At 48.5% G+C, this 12,623-nt stretch overlaps 1 protein-coding gene across 2 annotated transcripts in view; it reads left to right on the plus strand.

The window, feature by feature from the left end:
• Nucleotides 1-5,583: 5,583 nt before the first annotated feature.
• The window catches only part of HERPUD2 (HERPUD family member 2), a 33,734-nt gene continuing 26,694 nt past the window's right edge, over nucleotides 5,584-12,623 (plus strand). Inside the window, exons 1-2 of one of the 2 annotated variants that reach the window (XM_075921753.1) lie at nucleotides 5,584-5,739; nucleotides 5,921-6,266. In XM_075921753.1, the coding sequence (XP_075777868.1) occupies nucleotides 6,120-6,266 (147 nt within the window). In that variant the 5' untranslated portion in view covers nucleotides 5,584-5,739; nucleotides 5,921-6,119. The remainder of the gene's footprint in view (nucleotides 5,740-5,920; nucleotides 6,267-12,623) is intronic. The other variant, XM_075921752.1, reaches the window with a different exon arrangement.

A 12,623-nucleotide genomic window follows, 5' to 3' on the forward strand; every position in this document is an offset into this window, starting at 1 on the left:
GCAGTTGAAGACTTGGGTGTAACACACACGCACACACTGCCCTGACCATTTCGGCTGACAGCATCCAAGTCTCTTCTGACATGCCCTATTTCTTCTGCGACTGGCATACATCAGGATCGTGGTGATGCACCAGCTCCACTCTATCTGATACTATCACCTGATGCCTGCAGCTCTGTGCATTTTAGATTGCCTCTGATAGGATGTAGAATCCCACACTGGGTCAGGAGGGCTTAGAAAGCAGGCCTGGGCCATTGGGATCCTGCCCCACTGTCCCTGCAGAACCTGTTGCAGTTGGAAGAAGAGTTTCAAAGGGAGCCTGTCATGGGGTGTATGTTCCTGCACACTAGCTCAGAAACCAAAGAGTAGGTGTCAGGCACTACCAGCCATGGATGATTGACAGGCTAACAGCACCTGGGAGGCTCAAAGAGCTGGGAAGAAGACAGGCAGAGGCTCCTAAAGAGGAGTGAGCAATCAGGAGAAAGGAAGGAGACTGCTAGAGAGTGATCCAGGGGCAATACCCCAGAAAGGGGTAAAGTAGCCAACAGACTAAATCCCATGATAGACTTGAGAACAGAGTGAATTTCCATGGACATGAGAAGTAGACTGGCTGTCAGAACCAGACGGCTCCAAAAAGGGAGAACCAACAGAGAACGAGGGACTGATCAGGGGGGAAGCTGAAGAAGGGTGCAGAAGGAGGGATGTGGCCATATGCCCAGTGGAGAAGAGGGACCCAGGCTTCCATGCTAACCACCCATTTCATGAAGGAGACCCAGACCCATTTTTCCTCCTTTGGGAAGGAGGAAAGGGTAGAGACATAAGCCTTGAGCCATTCACAGGAATCAGAGGGGGTCTGCAAAGCCTTTTTTTGGTGGGGAAATTGGACTGTACATTTTTGTGGAACTCCACTGATGAACTGGCCAGAGGACCAAGGCCTCAGATCCTCATCGCTGAGCGTGGTTGATCCCACACCTTCTCTTATCCCTATTGGAGCTGTTATATGGGAGGCACTGGGAGCCCCACAGGATCTTAGATCTCCTCTACCAGGCCTGGGAAAAGCCAGGCCCAAGAACAACCAGAACAATGTGGTACAATACGTGTTCCACAGACAGAAAACTTGGAGCCCCTGCAGGTTTGTTGCGAGAAAAGGTGCTGTAATCTTGTAACCAGGAACAGGCTGACAACAATGGACCTGCAAGTGAAAATTTAACCGGTGAGAGGGTTTGTTGTTGCTGCCCATTTGGATGTCAAAACTGCTGGCCAAGTGGCAAGGATCATTTACAGTCAGAAATAAATAGGGCAAGGGCAGGTGATGGTGTAATCCACCATCCAGAGAAGAGAAACAAGGCAGAGGCTATACCACTAAAGACTTCAAAAAGACCAAGAGGGCCTCTGTATAATGCCTTTTTCACCAGAACCTGATCTTGGGCTGCCAGCACTCTTAATCCACAATGCTGGAAAGAAAAGAAACAGCAAATAAAATGAATTGCAGACATCCCTTGGTGTCTGTAGCATTGCTAGAACATTCCAATGGAGACTATCATCAAGTGCAGATCACTATGGAGAAAAAGGTTCATGAGAATTTGACTAGGGCCCTATCAATTTCTTGACAGTGAAAAATTGTATCACAGACTATGAAATCTACCCTTCACTGTGAAATCTGATATCCCCATGCTGATAGGAACCTGGGGCACCCAGCTGCTATTCTGGTGAGGAGGAGAGTTGTCCTTCCCCCTACATGGCTACTCTCGGTGAGGCGATCAGCGCCAACTTGAGAGGTAGTGCAGGAATGAGGGTGGAACCTACGTTAACCCTGACCTAAAAGTAGGATAGAAGTGAAGGTGGCATTCTTGGGACCCACTCCCCACAACAACTCCTCTCACTATATGCAGTCTTATTTTGGGTCAGGATCCACAGCATGAAATTTCCAATGTAAACATCTGAAATTGATCAATTTCACAACCTCTAGCCATGAACTTGATGAGAATGTATGGCAAATTTGGTAGGGCTGTATCCATGACCTGTTTAGTGGAAGTTGTGGGAAACAGTCTGCTAGAAACTTTTGGCTGTGTTGGACCTTAAGTTTATTTGGGACTCCCCAAGTGTCTTTCTGAAACTGGGGCTCCCAATCTAAAAGAGGGTTGCAAGGCTAGTGTATGGGGTTCATAAATAAGGTCATTATCTGTCTAGTTTTTCCCAGACATGAACTCTTTTTTGGTCCTCAAATCTTCCTCTGGGCAGATTTTTGAAATATTACAAAATGTTTGTGACTTTTTCCTGGTCTTCCAAGCTGGGTGGCTGTAGAGCAATGGCCACTGTGTAGGTACCCAGTTTGGATGGCAGTGCCACTGCCAGCAGCATCACAGAAGGAAGGGTGGCATAGGATGGTATTGTCACCTTTCCTTATGCACTGCTACTTCTGGTGGAGCTGCCTTCTGAGCTGGGTGGCCTTCTGATCAATGGCCTTTGGTGAGGTGCCCAGCTTGGATGGCAGCACTGCTACTAGCAGCAGCACAGAAGGAAGGGTGGTGTGGCATAGTATTACCACCCTTATTTCTGCAGTGCTGCTAGTGGTATCTCTACCTTCCAAGCTGGGTGTCCAGAGAAAACAAGAGTTCAGCTTTGAAGTCAGTGCCATCACCAGCAGCAGCGCAGAAGGAAGTACAGAAAGCTGTGGTATTGCCACTGTTCTTTCTAAGCTGCTGCTGGCAGTGGCAATGTTTTCCAGGCTGGGTGGTTGAGAGCAGCTGCCAATCTAGCCACCCAACTCTGAAGGCAAGGAAGTATCATGGACATTTGTTCATATTTCCAAAGTCCACCTGAACAGAGATCTGAGGACTAAAGAAGAGATTATAGCCAGGAAAATCTTATGGCGACCCTACTACCAACTTTTCTGCACTCGTCACTCCCTTTTGAGGTAGGAGAGCCTGAGAGAGGCTGCAATAGGGGAATCCTCTACAATCCTGAGGTCCATTATGGTCAGTAGTTCTTGGCAGACCCTTTCTCACAACTTCCATGGAAGTGGTTGTAGATTCTCAGGGAAGTTTTTCATATTTCAAATATCTGTCTGGATTGAGACTGGAAGACAAAAAAGGAGGCCATGTCCAGGAAAACCCAAACACATGGTACACCTGTCAAACATCAGTATCCCTTGCATTAAAAGAAACCTGTTATTTACCCAGAAACAAAAATATTGTGCTCATGCCACTTGTATCAGCCAGAATGTATACAACCTTCTGCTATTTCTGTGTCTCCTGCTGCCTCCCCCTTAATTTCCTGGAAAAGCAAAAGATGCTACGTCAATGCAAAATTCTTCATCCTGGGAGCACAGCCAACCTCAGGTGGACCAACACATGGAGCCAAATAAAAAATATCATGAGACTGGCTTAAAATAATGAGATTTTAAAAAAGAATTGTTTGGGGTTTTTATGTGTCTTTGTTTTCTGACTCTTGAGGACATATTCAGGTCACATTTTCAGCCTTTTGTGTGCAAACCTGAGGTCTCAAAACACTTTTTACATGAAAGCTGAGAGTGTGTTTACGTTACAGAGCCTCTGACATAGCTATGCCAGCATAGCTCCCTAGCTTAGATGTAGCCAACATGCACAGTAAGTTTTTCTATTGGCATAACAATACCACCTCCCCAAATAAAGCCCCCTTTGATTCACAGTTTCGGTAGTAATGCCTGCCAGTTAGAGCAGTGATCATCAGCTATCAGGATTCAGAGACATGGGTCAGAGCTGTGATAGGAGTCCAAGAGCAAGGTAAAAGGCAGGTCTCATTGACTCAGATTTTAAGGGCAGAAGGGACCACCATGATCACCTGGACTGACTTCCTGCATGTTGCAGGTCACCAAACCTCATCCATCAACCCCTGTAATAGACCCACAGTCTCTGACAGAGCTACTGAAGTCCTGAAATCATGATTTAAAGATGTTAAGTTATGGAGAATCCACCATTTATACTAGTTGAAACCAGAAAGTGACCCATGCTGCAGATGAAGGCAATATTGTCCACTCCCTCCCCCAGATCTCTGCATATCTGACCCATTGAAAATTCCTTATCAACCCCAAACATGGGGCTAGTCAGATCATGAATATTTTGGCAAAATCCACCAGCCAAACACCTGGGAAAGAAGAAGTGAGTTTTGCTTACAAAAGCTCATGATTTTTTGTTAGCCTCTAAATTACCACAGGACTAATCATTTCAGAATGCATTTGAGGTGTTTCTCCCTCCTTTTTGTATTTTCAGTGCTCCTCTTGAAAAACATTTCCAGTTAGGTACCAGGAAACAAAGGAAAGGAAGTTCAGTGCTGTTTTTTCCTAACTAGGCTGAACTTCTTTTGTTATCCTTTGTGCTTGATGACTGTTGAAATGCAATTTAGGCAGAGCATGCATTCCTTTGTTTAAGACAGACCTGTTTGCCAAGCTCAATTTGGAACATGTGCTAATAACACCTGTAGAGTGGACTTCTATAACTTTGACGTACACAAGAGTCATACATTTTATTAGGAAAATAATGGCCTGCAAATTGTAAGTTTTCAAATAACACCTCAGAAGGCACACTTTGCACAATAGGGGGTTGGGTGCAGGCACGGAAACATTGTCACACGCTGACAAGCAGAACTCTTTAGCTGTATTTGAACAAGGCTCCCTTTACTATCGTCTTGAAGTCATTTTGTTCAGTGGTATACTGACAATGAGGTTTTGCTGACAACCCACATCCTGTGTCACAAGCCACGTCTGTCTGAGCAAAATGTGAGTGCGGGTATAACTACATCCATATAGTCACAAGTCTGTAACCCATTAAAGCAGACGTTCTGCAAGAAGAAAAGCAAGATTCCAACCTGCATAATAGGGACTCTGGGGTATGTTACTTGGTCATATTAGCATAACCTACCCATTGTGCATCGGAGAAATTTGCATTGACATAATAATTAGGTAGTGATAGAAATGTAGCCTTGTTAGTCTGGGGTAGCTGAAGCAAAATGCAGGACAACGTAGCACTTTAAAGACTAACAAGATGGTTTCTTAGATGATGAGCTTTCTGAGGAAGTGGGTCTGGCCCACGAAAGCTCATCATCTAATAAACCATCTTGTTAGTCTTTAAAGTGCTACATTGTCCTGCATTTTGCTTCAATAATTAGGTAGACGTAATGGTGTTGGTGCACACGTCTCTAGGGCTTCCAGAGCGGCAGTCTGCTCCCCTCGCATACTCTGTGGCGTGTGATGCTTTTACTATAGTTAGGTGCAGGGCACTAAGCCGAAGATCAACCCCTTATTGCAGCGAGGAGGAGGAGGAGAGCGAGCGGGGAGGGGGCGGGCTTTTCTCTCACCCCCGCATCCCAGAGAAGCGAGACTAAAGCTCCAGGGAAGGTGCCCCGCCGCCGCCTCGCTGCAGGGGGCGCCCTTCTCCTTGGGTGTCCCAGCAGGGCTGGCGCGGCCGCCGCCCAGCGAGGGAGGCCGGCGGGGGGAGGGGCGGGAGTGTGGCTGTGGAGCCGGGGCTAGCGCACTGCAGCGGGCGCTCTGCGCGGGGGGGGGGGGGAGGGAGGGAGGAAGCGCGCATGCTCAGCTCGCCGCCGCTTCCTCGCTCTCTCTCCCAGCGCCCCCTGGCGCCGCGCACGGGCAGCCGCAGGCGGAGGGAGGCGAGCCACTTCCGGTCTCCATTTTACGCCAGCGGAACGGCTCCGGCACCGGCTGGGCTGAGGCGCCGCCGGGTTTCCGGGAGCGCGCGGGCGGGCCAGGTACGGACCCTCCTGCCGCGTGGGGGTGACCAGACCTCGCCCGGGGGCCGGGCCCTGAGTCACTGACCCCCCCCCCCCCCCCCGCTCGGGGCGGCGGCGGGGCCCTGCCGGGGGCGGCCCTTGTTGCGTGGGGGGGGCCGGTGTGTGACGCCTCTAACCCGCCGCTCTCCCCTCTCCGCAGGCGGGCACCGCCCTGGCGCGGCTCGGCGGGGTCCCGCCTCCCCCCTCCGCCCGACCGGTGCTGTAGGGGCGGCTCCCAGCGGGACCGCGGCGATGGGCGCCCGAAGCCTCCCCGTGACAGTCGCCGCCGGGCACTGAGCCTCTTGCCCGAGCTCCCGTGGCTTCGCCCCTCGCGGAGAGCGCGAGTCCGTGCGAGCAGCATGGAGCAAAGCCTGGTGGATCACCCGGTGACCCTCATCATCAAAGCGCCCAACCAGAAATACACCGATCAGACCATCAGCTGCTTCCTGGACTGGACCGTGGGCAAGCTGAAAACTCACCTCTCCAAAGTCTACCCCAGTAAGCCGGTAAGTCGCTGCCTGGCCTCGCAGCAGCCGGCACAGGACCATGCTGCCTGCTCCGGATTTATTGCTTTTGTTTTGCACCAACTCCTGGGGACTGGGATCGGGGCCCTATTGTCCTTGGTGCGGTACAAATACAAAAAGTCCCTGCACTGAGCCATTGGCAAAACAAGTAAAGTTTTCACTTGCCTTTTTATGTTTTGGGGAAAGAGGCAGCATAATCAGTGTCTTCCTCCTTTTGCATGGTCTAAGGGGTGCAACACAGTTGGCTTGAAGGGTGTAATTATTTCAATAAATATTGTGTATTAATAGTTTACTATTGTGCTAAGCAACTAAAATTGGGAATCTATAGGTTATCTGGAGCAGTAGTAGATGCTTTTGACTAAAGTTCTGTAAATAGAAGGCCTCAGGGCTTTGGGTTTTTTTGTGGGGGGAGGGAAGAGGTGGTTAGTGCTTACATTCGTATAAGATATAGTACAATCATGAAAGGGATGGGCTGCAGGAATGCTTAAACAATGTTTAGACAGTACTTAATAAGAGAATAATGGCCAAACTATTCTCTTCTCTTCCTCCCCCCCCCACCTTGGTTTAGAATCAGCTCTTCCTAATATTGAAGGCCATTTCTGTGTTCTTAATTCATGCAAATACTTTTGATTGATCTGACCTGTTACCCATTTTTACTAACACGAAACATTATTGCTGGCTTCTGAAAAAAATTTGTAACTTCCAGATTGAAATAACTTGGAACTTTGTTAGTTACCATTTGGCACATTAAAAGAACTGTAGCAGCTATGAAGCTAAGGAAAAGAAATTGGTTGAAATACATTAAGTGCATTCTTAATACATCCAAAGTAATTGTTACTTGCTATTAATTTCCATTTAAAATGTGCAGGAAGTAGTGTATTTGATTCTGAGGCACATTGAAAGATGAGTTGATTACACTGTTAAATATTTACCTGGGGGGCAGTACAGGATATTAAAGGGCTCATTTTTTGTAGTGGAGAAAGGCCTAAGAACTGGACAGATTCAAAGTAGAAATAAGGCACTTTTTTTAAAATGAGGAGGATGAACTGTGGGAACAAACTAGAAAGGGAAGTGGTGGATTCTCCAAATCTTGATTTCTGATCAAGATGCTTTAGCAAACACAAGTTAAAGGAGTCAGTATTGGGAAGCTGGGTGAAACTTCAGGGCCTGTATAAGAGGTCAGATTAGATCAGTGGTCTCTAACCTTTTTACACCCAAGATCACTTTTTAATTGTCCAAACAACCTAAGATCTACTGCCCCATCCTTCCCCCAAGACACCACTCCTTCCTTGAAGCCCCGCCCTCTCTATTCTCCTCCTCTCCATCACTTGCTATCCTCAGCCCTTATACACTCTACACTGCTGCTTTTTTTTTTTATTCTTCTGTAGGAAGAGGTTTTTCCAACATTTGGCCTGTCTAGACTGGACCAATTGTCAGAAAAAACCCGTCTTTCAGAAGCCCCGTGGAACGAGGAATACAGGGGTTACCGAAAGAGCATGTTTGCTCTTCCACTAAAAAAAGCAGAAGAACAAACGCGTCCCTGAACGCAAGTGTTTTTCCAGGATATCTCTGGAATGCTGGAAACACTCCTGCAGTCTAGCTGTACTCTCACTACCTTGAGACAGGATATGTGGGCTCTGGGGTGGGAATGAGGGATTTGGGTGTGGGAAGGAGTGAGTGGTGTAAGCTCTGGGAGGACATTTGGATGCAGAAGGAAGTGGAGAAGGGGACACTGGCTTGGGGAGGGGGCTCCAGTCTGGGGAGTGTTGGGGTCAGATGGAGAGTTGGGGTACTATAAGCCACAGGCTTGTGGATGTGAGGGTGCAGGAATTTGGGTTAGGGTATCTCAGGGGTTCAGGGTAGGGGGTTCCAGTGTATGATAGGCTCAGATCTAGGGTCTGGGGGAATGGGGGGTGCAAGAGTGTTATGATGCTGCAGCCAGATGGGGACGTGGCCTCAACTGGGGACTTGTTGGCCCGGCTTCATTTTTAAATAACATACTATGTCAAACACACAAAGTTTCTGCATTGTCTTTATTTATGAGAAGGGCAGGGAACCTGTTTTGAATCAGGATCACTGACCCACAGAAAAGTCAGTTGGGGCCACACAAGTGAGATGCAACCCCCCCCCCCCCCCCAGCCTCACTAATGTGGCCGCAACTGTGCTGGTGGGAGCAGGGGACATGGTACTGGGGAAGGGTGCTAGTGGGTATAGGGTGCCGGGGGGGGGGGGGGGCAGGAGACAGAGTTTTGCAGCAGGGGACAGGGTGCCAGTGGGGACAGGGATCTGCATCAGGGGACAGGGTGTTGCTGGGGGCAGGGACAGGGAGTCCCCCGCACCCACCTCCTGCTGGGACTCCTCCAGGGACAACTCCCCCTCTCCCCTGCATAGGAGGGAAAGCCCGGGTGCACACCTCCTTTGGGGACGATGACTCCCCTCCCCCCCTCAGAGGAGGGAAAGACCCAGCGAGCACCTCCTCTGGGGACTCACCCCTTCCCCCTTCGCCCCGCAAGTTCCCAGCACACCACAGACCTGGGGAGTGGAGCAGCCAGCGCACTTCCAGAGCCCCTGGAAGTGGCGCACAGCTACTGGACTTCCATCCACTCCACAGGAAGCTGGTGCTACCTCCACTGTTGCTGGAGGTAGGTAGTGGGGTTTCTTTGGTGTGGGGGGAAAACGGAGGAGGGGAGCCCCAAACATTTCGCGATTGACCTGTCGAGCCTTTGAGATCGACCAGTCGATTGTGATCAATGGGTTGGTGATCACGGGATTAGACGGTCTGATGGTCCTTTCACAGAGTTTTAAAGCAAAGAATCTATGAAACTTGTATAGATTGCAAGTTCTCCAAGGCACAGGCGGTTTTATTTTATCTTGTAACAGTAGCACAATGGGGGTGTAAGTCTGGTTGTCACATCTAGGTACTGGGGAAAGAATAAAACACAGGATGAGTTTGTATTGCAAATGGGTAGCATAGAGCTAATGTAAAAAAATGGTCAGCCACTTTACCAGTCTTCTTTAAAAAAGTGTAATTTACGATTCTACATTAGGAGTAAAATTATTGTAGTTTCCTGTTTGAAAGTTTGAAAGATTATATTGTAACTGATAAAGCTACACTGAAATCCATTGGAGTAAATATCCTCAGGGCAAGACTTGTGAATCAGTGTTCCACCAAGATTTTGAGGCCCGCCCACCTTGTCAGCAGAGCCCGTCAGTAGCTGTTCCGGGCTGGGGCCATGTGGCGTACAGCTGGCCCGCCACCACGCAGCCCTGGCCGTAGCTTCAGCCCGTCCCCAGGGCTGGAGCTGTGGGCCGCCTGGAGGGCAGGGGCTTCTCTAACGACCCTGGCTGGAGCTATGTTGTAGGTAGCTGACAGCAGCAGCTGCTCCTCCAGTGGTCTTGGCTGGGGCCAGAGCTGGAGCCGCGTTGCAAGCAGACGTTGGCCTTGGAGAGAAAAAGCTGCAGGCAGTGGCAGCAGCAGAGCCCAGGAGCTGGAGCTATGGGGCAGTGTGGGTTCATCTCCTCCAGAAACATCCTGGTCTTACTCAACCTCATCTTCTGAGTTGGTGGGTGGGCAAGGCCAGGGCTGGCCCTCTCCTTCCACGGTGGGTTGAGGGGCGCAGTATCTGCAGTGGGTCTGAAAAGCTCCGGGGGGGGGGGGGGCGTGTCTTGGCTGCAGGGGTGGGGGGCTTCAGAGATGGGGGGCTGGCACTGTATAGCTGGGGATGGGGGATTTCTATTTGCCTGATCAGGTCGGATGCGACCAGCATTGCACCCTCATCTAGACTGTGCCTTGCCCAGTCTAGATGAGGAGCTGTCTGGAGGGTGAATAATGCTGGTGCTGCTCACGCTGCCTTCCAGCTTTACATCCCGCCACAGAGCAGAAGGGCTGGAAACACTCTTCTGCTTTAGGTCACTTCTGTCTTAACCTGATGTGAATCCTACACCTTTCCAATTTGGGGGCACAACATGTTAGTAAATGCAGGTTAATATGATAGGTGGGCTGCAGGGTTATTGGGACCTTAGAAGAAAAGTACTCCAGATAGCAGTTTCCCAATTATGAAGTTCTTGTGGCCTTTTTCAGATCTCTATGCTGTTTGTGGTCATCTAATGTCTGGCCAACTAGCGAGGAACTATATAAAAATAATTGATTGTTGGGTGGAGGTGGGAATGCTAATTTTATTTAAAATCGTATTAATGTTATAAACAAAGCAATGATATTCCCTTTTATTGTAGTCCCAGTATAACCAATCATACACTACCATAACTAAAACATGTGGACAGGAAGAAAAAAGCTTATCTGGATTAGTAGAACAGTAGATGTCTCTCTGTAAACCATTTTTTTCAACGTAGGCAGTGAGACTACATTAACGCAAAACCCCATTTCATCTTGGCTATATCAATACAGCATAGCTAAGTAAAAAAAGTCCAATTTACAAATGATACATTAGTGCATTTAAAGTGCAGTCTTTCCAGTTTGATGGTACTGGAAGTATAGGCATGCAAGACTGTTGCCCCAGCTGTTCAAAAATCTTAGACTCTGGACGGGGAAGGGATTAAGGATTTTAAAATGTGGTTAATTGACTAGTTGATGGAATTTCCATCAACTAGTTGAGGCATTTCTGCATTCCTCCTTTGAAATGTACAAGAGCCCCAGCAGGCTTATGCATTTCAAAGGAGAAACACAGAACTCCACCTACAGTCTGGGGCCAATGGGAAGTCCTGCTGACTCTGGACTGCAGCTGGTTCCTGCTTTGAAATGCACAAGAGTCTCCAGCGGGCGCTCTTGTGCATTTCAAAGCCATGGAGCCCGGGGTCTGCAGCGATTTAAATGGGCAGCCGTGAAGCCCCAGCTGACCCCAGGCTTCCCACGGTATTTCCCAGAACCTGGGATCATCTGGGGAGTCCCCAGCTGACCCAGGGTTCCTGTGAAGTGCTGCACAGAATCCAAGGTGAACCCCTGGCTGTCTGGTGGCTGAGATTTTAGGGTGCACCTACTTCATTTTCTAGCTTTCCTCTCCCACTATGAGGACTACAAATACAATTTCTTTTAAAAGGTAAAAGCAGATATTGTGATGCAAACTCTAGTTTCCAGTGAGGCTTTAAGAAAAGTAATGCAAGTCCTATAATAAAAATCACAAAAGGTGGTAAGACTGGAATAGAGGGAATGGACAATACAGCCTGGGTCTCACCATATTTATTAAAAACTGTTCTATACCAGGGCTGGCTGACCATTTATGAAGGAAAACTGGACCGTTGACAAAACAAACCTTTTCCATGAAAACTGTTTACTTTCCTTTAAACACTTTTTTTTTTTTTTACAAGTAGGATTTTCCCCCACTGAAATGTTCAGCATTTTTTGTCGAGCTCTACTTGTTATCCATGAACAAACTAGAGTAAAAGTTTCTTGTATGTTACTACCTGCTAATTTTCCTTTAGCTCTATTTTTCGTAACTGTAGGAGTGAGTTTTAGGCAGCATGGAATGTGATACAGTTCTTATTGATGATGAAGGAACATCCAAGGGGAAAGAGAGCAGCACAACATCACAGCAGAGATGTAGGTAACAATCAGAATCCCTCATATTATAATAGGTTCACCATTCAGTAAAAATGCACCGCTGCCCTGGCCCCAGACAAGCCGCAATGCAGCCCCGGCTCGAACTTCAGCAGCCACCATCTCTGTAGCTATTGCAAAGTACTGTTAACAGTTAATTTGTTGCAGGTGAAGCATGCCACCCTGGATGTTAAAGATTAGTTGACTAGTTGATTTCCCCTCCCTTGCTGCCTCTATCAGATAGACGCAGCAAAGAGGGGGGGAAGGGAGTACTTCAATAGGCAGTGCTGCACAGCTGAGCCGAGGATCACCTGTGCAGTGCTGCCTCTTTGAAATGCCAAGGCTGTGTTTCAAAGCAGCAGCACTGCCTGGAGGCCAGGGTCGGCTGGGGAGTCCACCACTAACCCCGGGCTCCATGAATGTGCTTATGCTTTGAAACGCACAAGAGCCCCCGCTGTGAACTCTTATACATTTCAAAGCTGGCATGCCCATATGCAGCCTGGGGTCAGCGGGACTTCCTGCACCCCCGTCCATTATCCCGTATGCCCTTCTGCACTGAGCCTCAATCCTACCTAGACCCATTGCAGTTTATATGCAGGCTCCCCAGGAGTAGGGCTGACATCCCTTGCTGGCCCTCATCCTGGGGGTGCTTTGCTGCAGACTCTGCAATATAAATCTCATTTAAGCTTTATACTGCAGCACGTGTAACTGCTAGGATTTTTAGTTGTTACATGGTTAAATTTTTAAACAATTTTTTACATCTCTAGTTGTCACGAGTAAAAGTATTT

Source organism: Pelodiscus sinensis, chromosome 2 (genome assembly GCF_049634645.1).
Source record: "Pelodiscus sinensis isolate JC-2024 chromosome 2, ASM4963464v1, whole genome shotgun sequence".
NCBI classification, from domain to species: domain Eukaryota; kingdom Metazoa; phylum Chordata; order Testudines; family Trionychidae; genus Pelodiscus; species Pelodiscus sinensis.